Source organism: Staurois parvus, unplaced genomic scaffold (genome assembly GCF_062004578.1).
Source record: "Staurois parvus isolate SC_StPar_1 unplaced genomic scaffold, SC_StPar_1.0 ptg000066l, whole genome shotgun sequence".
In the NCBI taxonomy this organism is placed as follows: Eukaryota; Metazoa; Chordata; class Amphibia; order Anura; family Ranidae; genus Staurois; species Staurois parvus.
In genome coordinates, this window is record NW_028317862.1 from 2,709,512 (window position 1) to 2,734,170 (window position 24,659).

At 40.0% G+C, this 24,659-nt stretch overlaps 1 protein-coding gene across 2 annotated transcripts in view; it reads left to right on the top strand.

Annotated features, from left to right (window-relative positions):
• Positions 1-24,659, top strand: part of KLHL20 (kelch like family member 20) — a 79,361-nt gene that overhangs the window by 39,971 nt on the left and 14,731 nt on the right. For both annotated transcript variants that reach the window (XM_089668886.1, XM_089668887.1), the window contains 7 exons: positions 9,601-9,759; positions 11,067-11,161; positions 11,933-12,048; positions 14,960-15,143; positions 15,428-15,571; positions 20,219-20,352; positions 23,223-23,431. In XM_089668886.1, the coding sequence (XP_089525012.1) occupies positions 9,601-9,759; positions 11,067-11,161; positions 11,933-12,048; positions 14,960-15,143; positions 15,428-15,571; positions 20,219-20,352; positions 23,223-23,431 (1,041 nt within the window). The remainder of the gene's footprint in view (positions 1-9,600; positions 9,760-11,066; positions 11,162-11,932; positions 12,049-14,959; positions 15,144-15,427; positions 15,572-20,218; positions 20,353-23,222; positions 23,432-24,659) is intronic.

Sequence of the window (24,659 nt, forward strand, 5' to 3'; positions counted from 1 at the left end):
AGCCCAAACATGTGACCTGTCAAAGTCACATGACAGCTCTTCTCCAGTTGCTCAGCTCTTTCTATTCTGTTAGGCGATGAGAACATTGGCTTAGAGGCTTATACACAACAACCTGATTTTTGAATGGGATGGACGGCATTGTGCATAGCACAGCAGTTTAAAACAATGGCGATATCCACTCTTCATTATACACCAACCCCTAAGTGTTTATACAGGCTGCCAACAAGCATGCAGACACTGCTGGGGATGGCTGCTATAAGAAATCCCAGAATATTTTTCAAACTGAGTGCCATGAATGTGCTATTCATTATTTTATTTGTAATAAAAAAAGTTTGATTCAAAAAATGGGATCAAAAAGTAAAATAGTCTGTAAGCTTTCAAATTATATTTAAAGAAAAATGATACTTTCCTTTTTTACAATATTTTTGACATTTGTGATAGTATAGTTTTTTCTTTAACACAAAGAAAATATTCTAAAATTAAGAATTATTAAAGACCTACTGTATACCAGGGGTGGACTGACAACTCATGGGGCCCCCGGGCAATAGGGGATCATGGGGCCCCTGTGTCCTTGCCCAAACTCAAAGCCTATGAAAAAGGTACCAGGGGCATCTCATGGGGCCCCCTACTGACCCCAGGCCCTCAGGCAGTGCCCGAGTTTCTAAATGGTCAGTCCGCCCCTGCTGTATACACAAACTTTATATGTCGCCTATTATATTATGATTTCCAGAACAACATTCCCCAAATGTGTTACAGTTTCTGTACAGTCTGGTCCTGATTTCCCAAATAAGTTTTGGCCATGCTGCAAAAAATAAAGTGTCCCTGTCCTAAAGCTACCTATAAATTGGGTATTGTTTATCTCATATGATGCCACCATCAAAAAATCCTCCGCTATCGTTGCTTTCATAATAAAGGTAAATAAACCAGGTCTTTTGAGCTAATGGCATGTTTTGGCCATTCCACAGTGCTTGTTGACAGCAGTCATGTGACCCATTTATGACAAGTTTTTCTTGGCACACTACATGATTGTTTTATTGAACTAGAAGAGCTAGATATTCCTGCAACAAAGTACCAAGTAATTTACAAGCATGAGCACACACAGATAAGAATATTTACATTGATCAGATCACATTCACATGTTGTGTCAACTTTGATCAAATGAGATCAATGGTCTCCATTCATTCATTTATTCATTCGTTCTATATTGGAAAAACTGTTAAAGTGAGACAAATTCTTCTGTGTGTGAAGTTTTTTTGCTTTCCTTTAGAGGACATTCTTGCCATGTTCTTCTGCTTACAGCTTTGTGAAGACAGATTACAGTAATCTGTGCAGAATGATTCAAGCCTGGCTTTGCCTTTTGTTTTCTGGCAAATTGTTTTTATTTTAATCTGAGTAGCATTGTTATTTAGAAGTTTTGTTTTCAAAAGTCTAGTACACGTATAAAAAAAAAAAAAAGTTTGAAATTTGCTCAACAAAAGTTTGGCTGTGAAAAGTTTTTTTTATTGGTTTATTTTCTCAATTACTTAGTTAAACAGGTTTATGCATCAGAATTGCTTTTTAATGTTTAATTGCTTGTAAATGTGTCAATTAGTTGTAAGTCTAGTTACTCCAGTAAATGAGTATAAAAAGTTGAGGCCCTGTAGTGCGTTGATGTTGAGGCAAAGTAGTGCGTTTAATGTAGGAAGCTCATCAGCATCTTGTGTTGCATGGAAATGCTTTGCTAATGTACCACTATTCTGAACTGGTTAAATCTCACTACTAAATAAAAGAATAAAAAAGGGATGCAAAGGCCTAGTTAATTACCCAATTAAAAAAAAAGTATATTGGCATTAAAACATGCCAAAAACATACTAACACAATTCCCACAGGCCAAATGCATTGTGTAAAATAAACCCAAATTGGAGAGAGATCGGGATGGGGTGGAGATCCTGAGCTACAGTATATTAGGGATAGATATATGGCAACCCATGCAGAGAATGTCTCTGGACCTCCATGTTGGGAATTTTGGCACTGAGCTAAAAAGGTACCACTGTCCTTCATATTGGGAGTTTGGCTTGGGGCTGAAAGGGGTATAGGACTGAAATGGGAATTGTAGTCCTTCATGGTGATATTATAGCATGGAGCTAAATGGGTACCTTGGTCCTCCGTATTGGGATTCACACATGGGCCTAAAGGGGGGTACCCCTAATCCTCCATATTTGGATTGAAGCAAAGAACTAGAAGGGGTACCCCTGGTCCTCCATGTTGAAATGTGGGCTTAAGGATAGAAGGAGTACCCTGGTTCTCCACATTAGGATTCCGGCATAGGGCTGATGAGGGTACCAACAACCATCCCCATCCTATACTGAAAATGTGTTTTTGTGTGTTGTTTTTTTTTTGTTTTTATTTTTGCAAGTATGTGGTTTTGAACTTTATAAAGTGTACACATTTTACACATAATAGCAATGGTCACCCTTAATAATTCTGCTGTTTGTCATGTGCATAAGAGAAATCTAATTTTTATCAGAACATAAAAATAAACCCATAGTAGGTGTGCATTCTCACTTGTTAAAACCCTTTCTTGTGGTATTGTTCTCATGGCATTGTTTTTCTTCCTTCTCAGTGCCAGTTTTCCTGTAATTCACAAGTATGGATGTGTATGCAGTATATTCTGGATGAGATGACAGGCATTAGAGAGCAGACGATTGAGTTGCGAAGACAGCTGACACCCTCGCAGATTTGTCATTCTTCTAACGGCTAACATAGATTCCTAAACTTGTTTACATAGGACTGTATACATATACCACCTGGACAAATATTAAATGTCTTAAAGGCCTTTAAGTGCCTATGGTTTGTCCTAGTGCGTCATCATGGGAATTTCAGTCAGGAATCTAGCTCCTCAAGGAAAAAAATAAAACATTTTATTAGTCAGTAAATCTTGGTGTAACGTTATCTATGCATATAAACTGCTTCAGAAAATAGATGATTATTTTTAAATATGTGAAATATTTACTTGTCCTTTTACATTTTACCTGTGAAAATATTTTTTGTTTAGCCTTCCTGGCAGGGTGGATTAGATTTAAATCAAACTGATTTAAATCACGATTTAAATCACTAGTCAGTAAGGCTTGATTTAAATCCTAGTTTTCTACATAAAGACTAATTCTTGCTGGTATAACTTTAATATGCAAGTAGATGAAGATTTTTAGAATAACAACTTTTCATATTAGTTTTTTTATCCCCAGTTTAATAGGTTAATCATTCATATTTGGACAACTTTTCTGTTGTACTTAGGAAGGAGAAAAAATAATCATTACCTTCATAACAATAATTTAAATAGATTTATTCATCTGAAACAATAACATTCCAGCATATTTTGTTTGCTTAAACAAACATCCATGTTTGTTAACTAATTTGGCTAAACAAAATATATATATTTTAGGAAACTTAGACTGTCAGCCCCTTCCTCCTCATACTTGGTTTCACTTTCTTCTTGTGCAGATCTATTCCACTCCAAACAATCAGAAAAATATTGTTTCTATTCTATTCACTGAACTTCTTGAAACTTAGCACTGAAGGGGTTGATTGTGTATTCATAGGTTTGTAGAAGTTAGGATTAAGGTCTTTTTCTTAACTCTGTTCATGTTCTAACATTTTTGCTGTGAAGAAGAGGCATGTGATCTCCGCTGAGTCAAATTCAGTTTTGAGAACTGCAAAAGTAAACCAAGCATCTGTGATAATATCTTGTAGGCAGAGAAACTGCCCAATAATCTTACAACAACCTCTGGAAGAGCATGACATTGTGAATGGACTAATGGAATTTATTTACCAAAAGAATTAAACATATAGCCTTATTCTACATAATTAAAAAAACTAATCTTTATTTCATGATGGAATAACCTTTGGATGGTAATATATTTTCCTCAAAAAGCATTTTATTTAAAAATCCTATTTAAATCAAAAAAATCCGATTTAAATCAAAAAAATCCAATTTTTTTTTTTTTTTTTTATCATTGATTTTTATCCACCCTGCTTCCTGGTGATCCAGGTAACTACATATTTAGGTCCAGGACCTCCATTGTTGCTAAGTAGTACATATCGGTTTAGGATACACTCCCAAGCTGCTGTATTCACAGTAAGTGGGCAGCAGGGTATTTAGGCCTCATTCACACCAATCATAGTGGGAATGTACATTCTTTTTGCGTGTTTTCGTGCGATACACACAGGGCCGCCCATTTACTTGAAAGAACTGCCCTATGCTTGACAAACCTGCCAAAGAAGCTCCTGCACCTTTTCAGGCGTAGAGCTTCGTGCAGTGTTTTACTGCATGCAAAAATGCTCGAGTGCTGGCCGTGCTTGGGATGTCATTAAGAATAAATGGCACCACAAGCACAACTCTCCTTTATTGCGTGTTCCCAAATGTGAGCAGAAATTCACATTTCCAGAATGCGCAGATGCGGATGCAGCCCAAGTCCTCCATGTGACTTCCATTTCTGTGATCATTAGACTAACAATATTGAGTAAATCAGTGGGGCATGATCTTTGCTAATGCTGCCTCTGCCTGGTTTCTGGTGAGCAGGGAATTGCAATACTTTCAGTAAAAATATTTTCTATTAAACTTACATCTAATACATTTCTGTAAATACATGACTTCTTCAAGTTTACCTATAGGACAATTTACATGTTCCACCCTTTTTTAGAGTGAAACATGTAACATGTTACCAATCCTGCAGCCTCTCTTCCCCCCCTCCCGATCCGCTGCCTCCCCTTGACAGCAAGCCAGAGATCTTCTCTCCCACCCACCTGGCTGCGTTATTCACAGAGCTCTGTGAATGGATGAACTAGAACTACTGTCAGCCTTTGCAGCTGACAGCTCGTAGTTCTCAATGACCTACAAGGGCACTGGTGAGCACTCTAGGTGGTTTATTGATCCTTCCTGTCATTTAGTAACTTCCTGCTCTGCCTGATGATCCCAGCTGCAATTCTTTACAGACTGAAATGTAAAAAAAATAAATGCACATTTTTTTTTTCTTTTACCTGCAAAAATATGTGCGTTTTTTTTTTTTATTTTTTTTTATTTTTTACAAAGGTGAACGTATCCTTTTAATATGTGTTTTTTCCTTTTTCTAAAGGTAATATCAGTCAAGGAACCCCCCTCCCCCTTTCCATGCTTTCCATGTAGTTAAAAGAGAATTAGAGCTTTTTTTCCCCCTATTCATGCTTACCTGGGGGGATGCAGCATCAGTCCCTCGCCGGCTCTAAGGGTGAGTACTCAGCGATCACACGACCGCTGAGTTCTCACAGCCACTCTGAGCAGAGAGTGGGACTGTCAGTCACTGCTCTCTGCTCTGCACACCCTCCCATGCTCACCATTGGAGGGAGAGGGAGCGGCTGGCTCAGGCGCTCAGCGCTTCACTGAGAGGCTGAGCCAGGTGCCTCTCCAGACTCTGGAGTGGATCCCGACTTTGAAGTCGGGATCTTTCCCCAGCCTGGACCAGCTGAGTAACGTCAACCAGCAGCAGACTTCAGTCCGTTGTCAGCTGAAAACAGGTCACAGGAGTGAAGAACGAACCGCACTCCTGTGATCCAAAGGAGAAGTACAGCCAAAATTGCTTTGGCTGTACTTCTCCTTTAATATCCCAAATAGAATAACCTGACTAAACCTGATATATCCATTTTGGGTGGACGGACTCTGTCATACACTGATTCAGCCTAATCATTTCTAAGTGGTCATATCCATACCCTATTTACAGCTTCTTTTCTCCAGCTTTGATTAGTAAGCGTCATATGGCTGCACAGTGTGTTAGTTGTTAGCACTTCCACACTAGAGTCACAGGTTTGAATCCTAGCCACTACACTACTTTGCATGGGCTTCCTCTGGGTATTCCTCTGGCCAGTTTCTTCCCACACTGCAAAGACATGCTGGCTCGGTAATTGGCTATTGTCTAAGGGCCTGTTCACACCACAATTTCTGCATTCCGGAAGTGTTTCTGCATGCGCTGATGTGTTTTTTTTTTTTTCTTTTTTTTTTTTCTTCATCTCGTTTCATGATGCCTGTGTTCCGATGCATTTCAGGTGTGTTTACATACGTTTTGGTGTGCATTTTGCCATGTTCCAAATGCATTCCATACTGAAAAAATGCAGCATGTTCTGCTTTTGTTCACTGCACTGAAATACATTGGTGTGGACTAGGGCCATTTGAATACATGTAAAACAGTGTGCATGCATTTTTGATGCCAAAAAATGCACTGGACTGCATCTGGTGTGGATCAATCCTAAAATTGGCTCAAGTATGTGTGTACACTGATCAGTCATAAAATTATGATCACCCACTGTAAACCATCAATACATGGACTCCACTAGATCCCTGAAGGTATGCTGTAGTATCTGGCACCAAGCTGTCATTTGCAGATATTTTTAAGTCTTGTGAGTTGTGAGCTGGGACCTACATGGATCTGACTTTTTTTTCAGTGCATCTCACAGAAGCTCAATAAGATTGAGATCTGGAGAATTTGGAGGCCAAGTCATCACCTCAAATTCTTTGTTGTGTTCCTCAAACCATTCTTGATCTCATAAGATCAGGCCACCTTTTTCGATTGCTCCGTGGTCCAGTTCTGATGTTTGTGTGCCCATTGTAGAAGCTTTTGGCTGTGGACACAGGTCAGCATGGGCAGCATAAGCTTCATACACAACAAATTACATTGCACTGTGTGTTCTAACAACTTTCTGCCAGAACCAGCATTAACCTTTTCAGCATTTTGAGCTGCAGTACGTGCATCAGTGAGCCTTCGCCACCCATGACCCTGTTAGTGGTTCAACAGTTTTCCTTCCTTGGACCACTGCAGACCAGGAACATCCCACAAGTGCTTCAGTTTTGGAGGTAATCTGACCTAGTCATCTCGTCATATCAATTTGGCCCTTACCAAAATCGTTCAAATCGCTTGTCCATTAATCTGATTTCAACACAAACTTTAAGGACAACATGTTCACTTGCTGCCTATATATCTCACCCACTTTCAAGTGCTATTGTAAAGTTTTAATCAATGTTACTTATAGTACCTGTCAGCGTGTCATAATGTTATGGTTGATTGGTGTATGTGCATGTGTGCTAGGGAGGGCAGAGACTGATATGAATGTACAGTACTTGTAAAGCACTACGTAAATTGAGATAGAGATAAATATATAGATATATTACTATTAACTGTTATATATATATATATATATATATATATATATATGTATATATATATATATATATATAATGGACTGTGCTCAGCAAAAATGATTACACCACAACAGATTTGTCAGAAAACCTTAACTTTCCTTTCAGAATCAACATTTTCCATTGATTGCAGACAAGATTTATTAATTTGCACACAGAAATAATTTATTTTTCCTAACATTATTTCAAGACCATGTTGCAAAAATGAATACACCCCAATGAAAGTCTTAGAAGCAAAGCAAAATTTTAGAGAACAAAATCCTAATTAACAAGAATTCAACTACTGGTGAGTCTAATTAATCATTAAACAGGTGTCCAGCAGACTTGTGATTATAAAAGGGAGTTCCTTAACAAAGAAAATCCCTTCCCATTTCATGCTGTCAGCAATGGCACCACATGGAAGAGAAATGTGACAAGGCCTGAGAAAGAAAATCATTTCTTTACACAAGAAATATGAAGGCTACAAAAAGATCAGCAAAGGTTTACTTATCAGTCAGAATGCTGTAGCAAAAGTGATACAAAATTTTACAAAGATGGAACTGCAACCATCTCACAGAGACATCCAGGCCGTCCACGGAAGTTAACACCTTGACAGGAGCGTCTTCTGACGAGAAGGGTTGAAAAAAATCGTCATGCAAGTTCAATGCAGTTAGCTAAAGAAGTAGAAAGCCAAACTGGGGTGATTATTTTCCGTGACACAATACGGCGTACACTGCAGAAGAATGGCAAGAGTGGTGTCATCCACAAAGGAAGCATCTCCTTAAGCCCATGCACAAAAAAACCCGCCTAGAATTTGCCAGGGCCCATGCTGAAGAAGACTACTGGGACTCTTTACTCTGGAGTGATGAGACCAAGATAAATGTTTTTGGAATTAATGACTTCAAAGCTGTATGGCATCGCAAAGGTGACAAGTACAAAGAAAAATACATAGTGGTGGCAGGCAGTGTCCTTCTGTGGGGCTGCATAAGTGCTGCTGGTGTCGGAGAGCTGCATTTTATTGATGGTATCATGAATTCACAGATGTACTGCTTGATGTTAAAAGAGAAGATGCTAACATCACTCTGTGCCCTTGGTCGTCGTGCACTTTTTCCAACATGACAATGATCCAAAACACTCATCTAAGGCCACTGTTACATTTCTGAAGAACAGGGTGAAAGTGGTTCAGTGGCCAAGTACGTCCCCTGTTCTAAAGCCAATCGAACACCTATGGGGAATTCTGAAGAGACAAGTTGAGCATCACTCTCCATCCAGCATCCAGGCTCTAAAAGAGTCGTTCTTGAATAATGGAAATAGATGTTGCGATATGTTGCCAACTTGTTCATTCGATGCCTAGAAGGCTTGGTGCTGTCCTTACAAATCATACAAAATACTAGATGTAGTAGTTTTGTTGTGGGGTGTATTCATTTTTGCATCAACTAATTTAAATACAACTGACGATTTTGTAATCTAAGTTATGTTATTAAGCAAAATTTTGGAAATAGTTCTTGTATTTGAGCTATTGATTAAAATGTTGCTTTGCAAAAGGGGGTGTACTCATTTATGCTGAGTGTATGTATATATATATGTGTGTGTGTGTGTGTGTGTGTGTGTGTGTGTGTGTATATATATATATATATATATATGAAATTAAATGTGTTTTTAGATTTTTGTCTTAGTGTAGTACATGTATTGTGCAAGCTTTAATAGCAACCATTTACCTTGCCAAAATATAAGTACCTGTCTCCCATAGCGCATAAGTATCAAGAGTAAATTTACATAATATCAAAATGTTAGCTTTGGTGTATCTTTTCTCGTTGAGTTGAGGTAAAAATGAATGTTATTGGACCATTGTTAGCTGGAAAGGGCAGCTTTCTCTTAACACTTCACAGCAGTAAAGAGGATTCAAGTTCATCTAAACCTAAGAACATTTCAAATCTGAGAAAATGTAATTATATATCAGCACAACAGTCTTTACATGTAGTAGCTGCATTAATGTTCTTTCTCCGGCTAGGAACATTTCCCCCCCCCGCAAATAAAATAAAATACCTGTTGATCCTGACAGAAATCCAGTGTTCTTGTAACTTGCTGTGCACTAAGCTGAAATCTCAAATAATGTTATCGGCTTTCACCGGTTCTTTTCTGTGAACTATAAAACATCTCAATGTTATTGAGTTGAGAGGAGGTGAAGATTGTAGTCCATTCAGAAGAGCTGCTAAGAGTGACAGTGCTGCACCTCCATGGATACAGTGCAGTGAGTGTGCGTTGTTACCCTAGGACAGGACATGTGTTACAGACTGAATCAACTGGTGGGAAAAAAAAAAGGGAAAGTCTAAAGAAAATGATTGCAGACCACATCCAAGGAGTGGTGCTCTTTAGTATAACAACTGTTTTCTTATATGTTGTACTTCCTTTCCTTCCAGGTGATGGAAAGCGAGGAGTTCATGCTTCTCCCAGCCAACCAGCTGATTGATATCATTTCCAGTGATGAGCTGAATGTGCGCAGTGAAGAACAAGTATTTAATGCAGTCATGGCATGGGTAAAATACAGCATCCAAGAACGGAGGCCGCAGTTGCCACAGGTATGCTTTGTATGGAAAGATTGTGTCCTGATGACTGTGATAATCTGCTGAAATCTTTGTAGTTTTTATCTTTGAGTAATTTAGTAGCACATTCTCATGCTTTTTTAGTATAAAAGTTTAAATATTCTGCAATTTAATATGTATTTGCTATCTTTTGGTTCTTACCTGTAACTCTTAGAGATGGAAAGAGGGATATTTTTTTATTGCTGATGTTTACACAAAATTCATGTCCACAATCCACAAAACGGCTAGTGAATGTAAAGAGGAAAGGATCGCTGCTCCACCCTCTTCGCTACTCTTCCTTACATTCACTAGCCCTCTGGATTGGTATCAGGATAAGCAGTGCCCCAATGCTCTGGGAAACAGGGGTATATATGCTTTCACCTCTACTTTGAGCAGAGCCAAACGCAATATAACTTGTTACAATCCAAGTTACCCTTCTGCAGTTCCAGAAAAAACACAGATCATCAAAACTTATGTGTACAAGACATGTTTTCTATATTTTCAGACACAGCTGTCAAAATGATTAAAAGCAGGATGTTTAAAAAAAATGCTAATTACTTAAATACTGGTGCAAGAATGTTACCTTTCCTTTCTGCCAAGTCCTGGAATAATTAACAGTTTCACTAGTTAAATGCTTAGTGATTCTAGAGACTGAAGGTTTTTCTTTACCTTACTGCCATCTCTGCATTCAGGTAAAAAAACCTACTGAGTGCAACTCACAACCCCCCTCACCAGCAGGTGCCCCATATAATTACCTGAGCCCAATGTCGATCCAGCGATGTGCACAAAAGCAGCAGATCTCCCCTTCCTCATAGGCTCAGAGACAGCAGTGAGAGCCGATGTTGTCAATCACAGCCAGTGCGGAGGGTGGGGCTGAGCCGAGCCGTACTCTGTGTGTCTTGACACACAGAGTTGGCTTGGGAGCGAACATGCACGAGTGCCCCCATAGCAAGTGGCTTGCTATAGTGGGCATTCAGCGGGGGGAGGAGCCAGGAGAACTGGTGGGGACCCCAAAAGAGGAGGATCGGGGCTGCACAGAGAAGGGAAGTATGACATGGGTTTACAATCACTTTAAGTACTGATAGGAATCTACTGTATATTTTTGACCTGAAAGCATAGGTGAGGATTCGGCAAACTGAAGTATTTATTATTTAATACAGGTAGTTCTATAGTGCCGTCAATTTATGCAGAGCTAGAATTCCAAATCATTCACTGCTCTTAATTACTTTGACACATTATAAATAGTAGTTTGCTCTGGTTTATTATATGACTGAAGAATAAACTTTTGTCTCACTTTTTCTCAGGTTCTTCAACATGTCAGATTGCCTCTGCTTAGTCCCAAATTTCTGGTAGGAACAGTGGGATCTGATCCACTCATTAAAAGTGATGAAGAATGCAGGTCTGTCACACCGCAATTTTTTTTTTTTTTGGTTGATATCAGTTTGTAGACCTCTGCTTTAGACCTTTTGTGAACTCCCATGAATAAAAGGATAAGAACCACACTTTATTTGATGTTCAGTGACCTTGGTAGTAGATGGGTGCTCGCAGTGACTGTGGCGAGGTTACAAGCACTCCCTTGCAAACATATACAGTCATTTATTAGTGCAATGTCACAATAGTCAAATAAGCCTACATTTTGGGGCCACACAGGGTTCCTCAAGGTGACATAATGAACTCCTACATTCAGTGCTGGCAAAATCTTGTAATATCTATTCCACCTACCACTGATTTTCTGACAAACTTTGTAATTTTTTTTTCTTTGAAACAGAACTGTGTGGGCATTGGGTTAATGGTAGGGTCTCCAGTTAAAGTGCAAGTGCCCCCCATCCCGCCTTAAAAGCTAGCCATACATGGATTGAAATTCAGACAGTTCAGGAGGGACTGGATACATTTCGATTTATGTGTGGCTGTCTCTCTTCAACATAAGTCAATTGTTAGAATTGACGTCTGTCTATGAATGCTGGAAAACGTTTCTTGATCATTGGCTGCAGTTGCTGATCACTGTGTTCCGCTTGTGTGGATGGAGGAATGTGTGTGTTTTTTTTTTTTTTTTTTTTTCCCGTTAAGCCCACTGGCTGATCAAAAAAAAAAAATGTGCTCTATGTCCAGTTTAATGCTGTGCAGTCAGTACTGCTTTTTAAACAAACTAATTTTTTTTTTAAAATCATAGGGACTTGGTGGATGAAGCCAAGAACTATCTTCTTCTGCCTCAGGAACGTCCTCTGATGCAAGGGCCCAGAACAAGGCCTCGGAAACCCATTCGTTGTGGAGAAGTGCTGTTTGCAGGTATATTTTATATTGTCAAGATTGATTTAAAGCAGTTTGTGATATTAAGTTGTGTGGTGTAACTAAATAGTCATCTGATTTTTTTTATTTTTTTATTTTTTTTAATTTATTACTTTCATATTGCAAAATGGCTACATATAAGCAGAGTAGATGCATGTTAGAAGAAAGGTTTTGTGTGACAGACATTTCCATTCATGCATATATGACCAAATGCTCAGGTGATACACAAAGATTACACAAATCCTCCTACGTACGTTGTACCTGTTTATCCACTTAAGGTTTTACTCCCTTCATGACCAGGCTATTTTCTTGCTATTTGGCACTGCACTACTTTAACTGGCAATTGCATGGTCATGCAACACTATACCCAAATTAAATTTATATAATTTTTTTTCACACATCTAGAGCTTTCTTTTGGTGGTTATTGATCACCACTGGGTTTTTTTTAATTTACTTTATTATGTAAATGAAATAAAACATTACAAAAAAAAAATATTTTTACATTTTCTGCTATAAAACATATCCAATAAAAAAAAAACATAAATTTAGGCCAAAATGTTTTTTCTTTTTATGTCTTTTTGGTTAAAGAAAAAAATTTTTTATGTGAAAAACAATGGAGGGGCTAAGTGCAGCGAATGGGGATGATCCTGCTAACACTGCAATTTTGGGGAAATTATACTAAGGATGCACTAGTGTGTGTGTGTGTGTGTATGTATGTGTATGTATGTGTATATATATATATATATATATATATATATATTGATTCATACAAACGCTATACTAGTAATGTCGGTGATCAGCGACCTATTGCAGGAGTGTGATAGTGTGTGGACAATCTAATGCTAGCTGACCCTGGTTGGGAGGGGTGCTAACTGACCCTGATGCTATTTGATGTCGCTAGTGGCAGTAATACAGTGATCAGTGAAAAATTCTATATACTGATGCTGTACTTATGGCACTGGCTGGGTGACAAGGGTGATCAAAGGGTTACTAGGGGCGATCAAAGGGTTAAATGTGCTAATCTAATGTGTATGTGTAAAATGTAGTGGTTTTGCTCAGTGTGTGGAGTTCTCTCTTCTTTCCCTGAACCAACAAGGGGGAAGCAGGGGGTGAACGCTCTCACACCTAGAAAGGGTGCCCAGGACATCACCTTTTAAAAAAAAAAAAAAAAAAGGAAAAAAAAAAGCCTTTAACCTTTTAAAACATGAATAAAAATCTTTTTTATTTAATTTTTTTTTACTACTCTGTGGGGGTGATCAGGGTTTTTTTTTATACTTTGCATTGCAGGAGCAATAAAGATTATTGCTCCTGTAATGCAATACCTGCTTTGAACTGTCATGGATGGGTTAGGTTCATGACAGTTCAAAATACTGCTGATCTGTGATTGGCTACAGCTAATCATATGGTACAAGGTGCTGTGATTGGCCCATGTACTTTGTGAGAGCTGTGGGCAAATCACAGCTCACCAGGAAGAGAAGCACAGCGCCCCCTTTGCTAGTACAGCCTGAGTGATGTACCAGTACGTCGCTCTGCCTGTAGCTGCTGCCCATCCACTGTGGGCAGTTGGCAAGTGAATATACTGGAATATTTATTTATTTTTATACTAGTAAAGGCAGAGATCTGCGACTTATAGTGGGGCTGTGATAGTGTGGTGGGTAATCTGACACTTTGTAGGAACTAACTGCCACTGACCTCACCAGTGATATTAATACAGTGATCAGTGATAATACAATACACTGTCACTGTACTAATGACACTGGCTGGGAAGAGGTTAACATAGTGGCAATCAAAAGGTTAACTGTGTGCCTAACAATATGTACTGTGTGTAGTATGTGCTGCTTATATTAAGCGATGTGCCTGTTTTTACCCCCTTGCAGGGAGAAGAAAAAGAACACACATCGCTGCTGTCTGTACAGAGCTCTTTGTTTGTCAACACAGAGCTCTGTTCTGTCATTCACTCAGCCTGTCAGCAGGTCCTGGCCATAAAGCATTGGCCGGGACCCACTAATTGGTTTGTTATATACGTGATCCAGTGTACAGCAGCCGCCCTGTAGCAGGATCACTTTTATAAGCAGATGGCAATGTTCTGCCATCTGCTTTCAGCAACTTTTTAATCAATGTACCATATTTCCATTGCTAAAAAGTTTTACCCATTCAATTTCCTATAGAAAGGAAAGTCTCTTATCCAAGACTCTTATATCTTTGCAATAAAGCCTTCAATCTCCAAACCTGGTGCGGCCATCTTTGGTAGGATTGAGATGTACTGTATATGATGAATCCCTTGTGATTGTGAGCATATAGATAAGTAAAATACCAATGTTTTATACAAATTACTACACTATCCTAAGCTCCTTCTTTATGAGGCACTTGGCGACTGTAGGTGGACATTTGTGAGGAGAAAGAAGGATTGGTGCTGCATAGGAGCTATTGAGGTCATTGAGCTCTGGTGAGAATCCAATACATGTGAGTGACACCTGGTGGTGAGAAGAGGATTGAGCACAGTGTATGGTTTGCAGTACTGGATTATTTCACATGCGAGTACAATTGTAAAGGATTTGCGGATTGGAGTATAAGCTTTATTGCATGATGATGTTTTTTGTTTTACACACCTATGAGATAATACTGAATGGGAAGAAATACAGTGAGTGGAAGAGAGAAGAGCAAGCAACACCTGGGGGTTATGCACACATGCTTGAATTGACCCAGTTTTGCAGAGGGGTCTAAACATCTGGGGAGCATTTAAATGACTGGTGTGGAAGTCGCACAAAGAAGAGTTTTGGATAAGAGACTTTCTTTTCTATGGGCAATTGAATGGGTAGAAATTTCGCATCCCACAGCACTGATTTGCACAGTGTTATATTGCTTTCAGCAACTGACTACATACAAACAAAAATAATCGTTTTACTTCCAGTGGGAGGTTGGTGCAGTGGAGATGCCATTTCTAGCGTTGAACGCTATGATCCTCAGACCAATGAATGGAGAATGGTGGCTTCCATGAGTAAACGGCGATGTGGTGTCGGTGTCAGTGTTCTGGATGACCTTCTTTATGCAGTAGGTGGTCATGATGGATCTTCATACCTCAACAGTGTTGAAAGGTGAGAGATAAGGGCTTATGCTGTACCTTTTTGTTTAATTTTCTTGTGAATGACTCTCGTATTTTTCTTTGTAAGTAAATTATTGTTGATTGGTTTAGCATTAATGTCCTCCACAGCATTTTAGAAAGCGCTGAGGCTTTATTTGCTTTTGTGTTTTGCTCAGTTTTGTTTGCTTTAATTTTTTCATTGGTGAACTAAATAACATGAGGAGATTTGCTCATGCGGTTGCTTCTATACTTCTACTTTAATTAGATTTCCAGTGACAACTTGTTCATCTTTTACAGATATGACCCAAAGACAAACCAGTGGAGCAGTGATGTGGCTCCTACCAGCACTTGCAGGACGAGCGTTGGTGTTGCGGTTCTAGGGGGGTATCTTTATGCTGTGGGTGGCCAAGATGGTGTCTCTTGCCTCAACATTGTTGAAAGGTATTTTTACTGGGTATTTGGACTCTTCAGCTTATAGTGTAATATTTGTATAATATGCATTCTTGATATAATTTAGGAATATCCATGTTCTTCGAAGAAGGTGATTTTTCCCGTTTTTTTAGTTTTTTACTTCCATATTTTACATTTTTAGTGGAGATTTTATCTTATAGAAATGTAGTTTAGTAGTAATTTGCAATTCAGAACTTGAGCCTTATGCACACTGGACTTATGCAACTGCTGCTTGGGGCGTCAGATGTGGTTTTTTTTTTTTTTTTTGTATTTTTTTTTTTTTTTTGTATTTTTTTCTTGTTTTGTTTTTTTACTGCCTTTAAACTCCCCTGAATTTCCATGAACACATTGGCTTTTAGTAGCATTTAGTAGCAGGAGAGTTTAGGCAGATAAAAAAAAAAAACACTAAGATTATGTCCAGAAGCAGCAGAGTTTGAGCAGAAAAAACAATTGGTGCTTGTAAACGCATATTAAGACTAGGCTCGTTTAGTGCTTCAGCATTAATCCATTTCAATGGCCTGAGTAAATTATTATGGCAAATAAAATGAATTCACTCCCAAGCGCTTTATGCCTGGAAAAGCATTGGACGCTTTTATAGTCGTCAGGGATTTTTTTCTGCAAAAACGCTCCTGGCTTCTAAAAAAAAAAAAAGTACTCTGTGCATGAGGCCTTAAAGTGAACCCCACATGGTCAACGATGTATGTAAACAAACAATACTTACAAAGTGCTAGAACCTTGTGTATGCATTTCTAAAGAAAATCATACATCAGGAAGTATGTACAGTAGATTGCAGTTGCTGACCTCTCCTTATGAAAATACTGATTACTTGGCTACAATGGTGATCCAATTGTTCCAGCACTCTCTAATTACTGGGACTAGTATGCAGATTAGGAATTTTGACCTAACTCTGACTGTTCATGTGTCACTTTGCAGCCACTATATTTCTTTTTGTACTATGTTTCTTTATTTTTCAAGTCCATTTCTGTGGGGCTGGGAGTGTACCTGAATATCACACCCAGTCTAAATGACAGGGCCTGAACTACTGTCATCCAGAGCCACAACCACAGTCATTGGAGGAGGCTCTGGCAATAGGCAGGTAAATTGGACAAAAGTTAAAAAAAAAAAAAAAAAAAAAAAAAAGCACAGAAAATGACAGGCAAGTCAAAGCAGATACTAGGTAAATTGCTTCGTCGTTCTTAGCTGGTGTTGGCACTTCAGCTTAGAGGTGGTACTGCAGAAGGTAATAATTAGACTGATTGTTACTTGGGTATATGCCATCCTTAGCTGAGAAATCAAATACTAACTCTGTTCAGACCATGGCACAGAAAACAGAGGAATAAAACACAAACTCCCTTGAGTCTTCACCCCACTGCAAAGAATCACATAAAAATGAAAAGCAAAAGAATTCAGACACCAACTGCATCACAACCACTTTCTGCAATGCTAGATCAGTAAAGAATAAGACAACTGTCATAGCACATGCCATTGAATCCTGTGATCTGTCATGCTTCACAGAAAAAAACATGGCTAGATGAAAATACAGGACCATACAAGAAGCAGCAGTATGCAGCAACTACTCCAAGCAAGGTGGGGGTTTTGCAATCTGCTTTAAACTCAAACTAAATCTTAGAACACTCTTCATTGGCCAAACACACTCTTTTGATTATGTAGGTGCATGGTTATGTGGGGAAATAAGCTTTAAATTGTAATGGAAAAGCCATGAAATAACTGGCATTATGACTGTGCTGACCATAGATATCCCAGATTGCTCACATTTCAGACTTCAGTACCTGCCTTGATAAGACACAGTCTCAATTTCTGCAAAAACTCCTTATAACTATTGACAGCACTGGGCTTCACTCAAGAAGTATCATCTGACATGTCACTTAACTTTGTTAACCATTTAGCATCTTGTGCATTTCTCTACTGCTTTTCCAGCAACTAGAAATAGGAAAGAGGAACTTGTAAAATATCATCCATTAAAACAGCTGCTTTACAAAGGAGAACAGACTACCCATCACACAAAGATGCAACCGCAAGTAACAGACCTGCTCAACTCTCTTGCACTGTGAAAGAATTGTGCAACTTTGGTTACCCAAAGCCGAGTCTGAAACTCTCATAGGAACGGTGTGAAAAGTTTGTTTATCACTTTGCCAACAAAGTCTCTTCAATTAGAGATGGAATTAAAATGACACTAAACTATATCCTTGTTTCTTACTGTGTTTTTCTGCCTCCTGGTAATGTCCTAATGTCGTGAGCTGCTGAACTTCTCGTTTTCTCTCTTTCATTTGCTTGGAACGAGCAGTTCATGTTAGTTGCAATTCTGTGCACTGCTGTTTGCACACTACAAACCCCTTAGTCCATTTCAGGAGTGAGCAAGAGAGGGTGGCTTTGTTCATACATGCAGTAGGACCATGGAGAATTAACATTTAACAGGAAGTCAGATGACAGCCGCAAAAAAAAAGAAGGAAACTGGGGGATACGGGGAGCAATAGAAGGTACTTTTCTGAGTTAAGAATGCATACTTGAATAGAATTCTTTTTTTTTTAAACCAGAGTTTAGTGTCATTTTAAGTTTGAAACATGTTCAGACCACCCAGGGTCCAGTAATAAGACTTCATATCAACAAGCCTTTAGACAACATTTTGATATTATTGATGTAGAAGAAATCATCCGAGTGCTCAGTCCAACTAAATGTGACCGTGACCTAGGTCACACAGGCTAGTCTAACACTAGTAGCATCCAGTGCAACATTTTCCAGCTGTCAAAAAAATTGCACAGTGCCGTCTCTTTACAGAGGTGATCCCACATCAACTTAGCCAAGCCATTTTCAGGCTGTTGCTATTAAAACCTCCCATTTACAAGAAAGGTGATTGCAAAGCTAAGGCTAGCTGTCAAATAACAAATCTTTGACAAATTTCAATCTAGATTTTAAAAAGAAAACTCATTACAAACAAAAAAAACTGATCCAACTGTCGAATGGACCTATTGATGGCTAGAGAGAGACAAAGTATACTTCATCTTTATTTGCCTTCATGTTTGTTCCGCATTTGACTCTATGGAACATTACATATTACTGGACCGTTTAAAGCCGCTCTGTAGTTTTCAGGGTAAAGTGCTCATCTGGCTCAAATCCTTCTTGTCTGGAAGGTTACAAAGCATCACCGCAGAAATACACTCATCCTCTTCACTTCCAACAACTCTACCTGTCTTTCAAACCAGACATTAGTGATCTTGTGACCAAGATCAACAGCTGCCTTACTCACATACAACAGTCCATGAACTGTAACTGGCTGATACTGAAGCCAGACTATAACGGAGTGCTTATAACTGGAGGGCTGAGGCTAGCATCAAACTGGTGGCACACACATCGAACTGGTTTGAATTTTGTGCATATCAAACTTATGTCCTCAGACCGTGTGCACAGCCTGGGTATAATCCTGACACTGATCTATCAATTAAGCAACGAGTTTCAGCTGCCATCAGATTCTCTTTCCACTATCTCAAGAATCAAACAAACATTTGATTCCCACAGAATAGTATACCAATATTAATACATGCTTTTGTATCCTTTAGGGCTCGTTCACACTAGGCTGTTTTGCCAACGCTTGCCAAACGCCCCTATAGCGTTTGGCAAGCGTTGGTCCGGCGTTTGCAGAGCGTTATTAACGTTCCGCAAACGCCGCATGCGCGGTTTAGCGGCGGTTGCTAGGCGTTTGCCGAGCGTTAATAACGCCCCACAAACGCCTATAATGCAGTTTGAGTGGTGTTACCGCTCCGCAAACGCCCCGCAACCGCGTCACAACCGCACCGCAAACGCCGGCCAGGCGTTTGCGGAGCGGCACCATAGACAAGAATAGGAGGCTTCAAAGCCTCCTGACTCGTCCAGAGGCGTCCGTTTTGACGCGACGCAAACGCTCCCGTTAGAACAGCACCATGTGCTGTAATGTGCAGAATTGGCAGAGGCGTTTGGGAAGCGGTAAAAACGCTTTCCAAACGCCTCTCTGCCACCTGCACACAAGGCTAGTGTGAACGTAGCCTTAGACTGGATTAATGCAATTCCCTCTACTGTGATCTGCCTGAGAGAAAGAAAAAAAAAAAACATAGCTGTCATTTCCACATCACCTTCTTTGCTCTTTACTCTGACTACCAGTTAAATGCAGTTTTTTCGTGGGAATCGACCTACTCCCCTATAAAGCCCTAGGTAACTTGGATCATGCCTATCTGACAGAACCTCTGGTTAACCATATTCCAAAATGCTCCCTCTCCTGCTTGAAAATGACATGTTCTCAAACTCATTTCAAAGGTCTTTATATTTTGTTCATTCTGTCGCGCAGCACCCACAATATGGAATTCACTGCCATCCACTGTCTTGGAAGCACCCTCTCAGGATGTTTTTAAAAACAGGCTCGTGACACATATATTTATCTAGGCTTGTAGAAACGCCTGACAAATTCTTCTGTTCAAAGATCCCCACACCAATATGATAAGCACTTTGAGTCCCCCAGAGAGAAAAGAAATATAGAAATATTACTATTATTACTTTCGTACCAAAAGTAGAACCTTCTACATTTTCATATTCAATGTCTAACATGAGATGGTTTAAGAATGGACACGTTTCATTATTCTTTTGTGCTAGGTACGACCCAAAGGAAAACAAATGGACACGTGTAGCCTCTATGAGTACAAGGAGACTAGGTGTGGCTGTTGCAGTTCTAGGTGGTTTTCTTTATGCTGTTGGGGGATCAGATGGTACGTCTCCTCTTAATACAGGTTAGTAAATCTGAAATTCTATATCAACTTCCCTTTTGAATCTGTTGTGAGGTTATCACTCCATACCTATTTAATACTTCTCTCCATGCAAAGTGTATTGTTTCCTGTATTGACATAGTAATTTGGCCTCACTACTTACCCGAAGGCTGCCAGTTCTGGAACTGAGATGTCCTGGCTGGTTACAAGCTAGGCTAGTTGCATACGTAATATCATACAGTACCTGCGCTCTGACCTCCAATCAACCAGTCCCCTAAAAAGCTGCTAGATAAAATTTTATCCTTCAGGATAAATATTCATTAAGTGAGCCAGCACTATAAAGTAACCAAACATGTGCTATATTAGACAATACATGTGTGTTTCATGCCCCAAAACAAACTAAAAAATAACCAATACATAAAGAATACACACTTAAATAATCACAATAGTGCATATAATATATACATTTTTCAGTGAAGAACGCATGGTCAACATCCTCATACACCAACACGCATATTATATTATCAATATTTGGACTCTGAACTCTCCTTTTGGCTCCACATCATATCACTATCTAAATCTTGCCACCTCAACCTCCGCATCATCTACAAAATATGTCCTTTCTTAATCAATGACACCACAAAGCTTCTAATTCACTCCCTGATTATCGCTCGCCTCGACTACTGCAACTCCCTCCTCATTGGATTGCCTTTACATAGGCTATCTCCCTTTAGTCCATCATGAATGCTGCTGACAGACTCATCCACTTTACCAACCGTTCAGTGTCTTCTACTCCCCCTTGCCAATCCCTCCATTGGCTTCCTCTCATGCAAAGAATTACAACAAGAAATACAACAACTTAAAAACCATCCATAACTTTTCCCCCTTGGACTACATCACTAACCAAGTCTCAAAATACCAACCAAATTGTTCTCTTCGTTTCTCCCAGGACCCCCTGCTCTTTAGCTCAATTGTCACCTCCTACCATGATTGCCTCCAAGACCTCATCCGAGCCTCTTCCATCTCCTAAAACTTTGTATCTCTATCTGTCCCACTATCTCCTACTCTGTTCACTTTTAGGCGATGCCTGAAAAGCCTTCATTTTAGAGAAGCTTCGTATACGGCAGGTCATAGAAAGTCCTTCATTTAGCGTGTCCACTACATGCCAGGTATTTCTTCATCCCTCAGTCCTTCACCTCCGTGCACCACATTGCCAAAAGTATTGGGACTTCTGCCTTTACGCGCACTTGAACTTTAATGGCATCCCAGTCTTAGTGCGTAGGTTCAAGATTAAGTTGACCCACCCTTTGCATCTATAACAGCTTCAACTCCTTTGGGAAGGCTGTGCACAAGGTTTCTGATGTTTGACCATTCTTCCAGAAGTGCATTTTTGAGGTCAGGCACTGGTGTTGGATGAGCAGACCTGGCTCGCAGTCTCCGCTCTAATTCATCCCAAAGGTATTCTATTGGGTTGAGGTCAGGACTGTGTGCAGGCCAGTCAAGATCCTTCACCCCAAACTCGCTCAACCATGTCTTTATGGACCTTGCTTCGTGCACTGGTGTGCAGGTATGTTGGAACAGGAAGGGGCCATCCCCAAACTGTTCCCACAAAGTTGGGAGCATGAAATTGTCTAAAATGTCCTGGTATGCTGATGCCTTAAGAGTTCCCTTCACTGGAACTAAGGGGCCAAGCCCAACCCCTGCAAAACAACCCCACACCATAATCCTTCCTCAACCTAATTTTACACTTGGCACAATGCAGTCAGGCAAGTACCGTTCTCCTGGCAACTGCCAAACCCAGACACGTCCATCGGATTGCTAGACAGAGAAGCGTGATTCATCATTCCAGAGGACATGTCTCCACTGCTCTAAAGTCCAGTGGCGGCGTGCTTTACACCACTGCATCTGACGCTTTGCATTGCACTTGGTGCTGTAAGGCTTGGATGCAGCTGCTCGGCCATGGAAACTCATTCCATGAAGCTCTCTACGTACTGTTGTGCTATTCTGAAGGCCACACAAAGTTTGGAGGTCTTTAGCTATTGCAGACAGTTGGCGACTTCTGTGCATTGTGTGTGTCACCATGCACTGACACTCCACTGTGTCATTTTACGTGGCCTACCACTTTGTGACCAAGTTGCTGCTGTTCCCAGTTGTTTCCACTTATAATATCACTAACAGTTGACCGTGGAATATTTAGTAGGAAATTTCATGGATGGGCTTATTGCACAGGTGGCAACCTATCGCGGTACCATGCTTGAATTCACTGAGCTCCTGAGAGCGACCCATTCTTTCACAAATGTTTGTAGAAGCAGTCTGCATGGCTACTTGCTTGATTTTATACACTTGTGGCCATGGAGGTGATTGGAACACCTGAATCCTATGATTTGGAGGGGTGGCCCAATATTTTTGGCAATATAGTGTACAAATACAGAGCACTCACCAAATTCGTATGACCTATTATCTCTGGATGGTCATATAGCACCTGATCTACATAGGGTTAAAGCACTTCTATCACCCCTCTGATGTAATCTTTCCCTCCAGTTGAGTCCTTATTTATCCAACCCTTCGGTCAGCAGAAAGAATACAAGCAAACAATCACCATAGCAGAGTACATAAAAAATCTTTTAAATATTAAAATTGCACTCGCATTTAGGCAGCAAATAACGTGATCCAGTACAGTAAGCCCTGGCATTTCTGGGTTCCCCAAAACAAATGTCATGTATGCCATCACGGACATGACATCAGAAACGTTTATCTAGCTGAGAAATGTAATATAACCTCCTTGCCCCGATCCCCACTGTGCCGTATATTCAAGCTGATAAATTATTTTGTTCTGCAAATCAGGTGAAGAAAGATGTGACTGATCTATCATGTCATTGCTTTGTATGTTTCAGTGGAGCGCTACAATCCTCAGGAAAACCGCTGGCACACAATAGCACCAATGGGCACTCGCCGAAAGCACCTGGGATGTGCTGTGTACCAGGATATGATCTATGCAGTAGGTGGAAGAGATGACACCACAGAGCTAAGCAGTGCTGAACGGTACAATCCCAGGACCAATCAGTGGTCACCAGTGGTTGCCATGACTTCCCGACGAAGTGGGGTAAGACAGTACTTAAACTATGTATTAGTATAGTAAGATGGAAAGTTGCAAACAAAATATAACTGTATTTTATCTTACTCATACAGTACAGGGCTCAGGTCATAGATCATGGGTTCTTTGCTGCTGCAATGATTGAACACTGGCAAAAGCTGTGCTGGAAACACACCTAAGTGCACTCTCCCAGAACCCCACCCACTCTGTGGGACTCTAGTTTTTCGCTATCGTTCTTAGATGACGGACCACTTCTTTGGAGAAGTTCTACTCTGTTTCTTTATTTTTCTTCACTATTTTGACTGACACTTCTGTCAATATCCAACTGCTTATTGTCTAAGGACTCACTAGCAGTTTCCGGATTGGTTGGCCTTGATTCGCTTCTTGGGAACTGTGCATGAACCCCGCAACAGTGGGGCCAGCTTGCAATGTTTGTTTCAGATTTGGTGCTCAAATGTGTAGTTAGCTGCAGAGGGCTATACAGGTCCAGGGCCTTGATCATTCTTATGGCATCCAGACCTTGACTGCCTTTTCAGGGGTTTCTTCTTCATGATGGGTAAAGTTTGGTCCTCTCTGGGAACCTTCCATGTGTATAAGATGAGAAAAGGTTTCCCTGGAATTGTGACTGCGTCCTATTTTTGCATGTCCAGTATTATTTCACTTAGTGTGTTTTTTGCCCCCTGAAAATGTCCCTAATACATTGATGGTAGGTGACATTTACCTTTTTTAATTTGGCAGGTTTCCCTACTCAAAAATGTTCTTTAGGTGGAGATGTAGTTGCAAATTCATTCCATCTGAGATTTCTGCTGAGCATACAAGAAACACTTTTGCTCCTGGATATCTGCCTCTCCATAGAAACAGACGTATATACTAAATACCCTCTCATTCTACAGCCATTTCATGAGTACCTCACTGAACATCCCCTCACTCAGCAGTGGTGGAAACAAAGTACAGAAGAGGTCAGAAACAAGGGTCTAATGGCACTTGTTGGCATCAAAGAATACCAGAAAAAATGTTCAGGATGATAGATATTCCCTTGCATGGACATGACTTCCTTCCCCTAATTTCATCTGTCTGATTTCTTTGGGAAACGCTCTGCAGGGCCCAAAAGTGTGTTTCAGCCTCTTCACAACCTAATTCAATTCAGAAGTATAGTCCTGATCCTCCTAACCTCTTTGAGGAAAATACTGAGGAAGGCAAGGTGGATGCAGGAAAAATATTTGTTAGAGGAACCTTC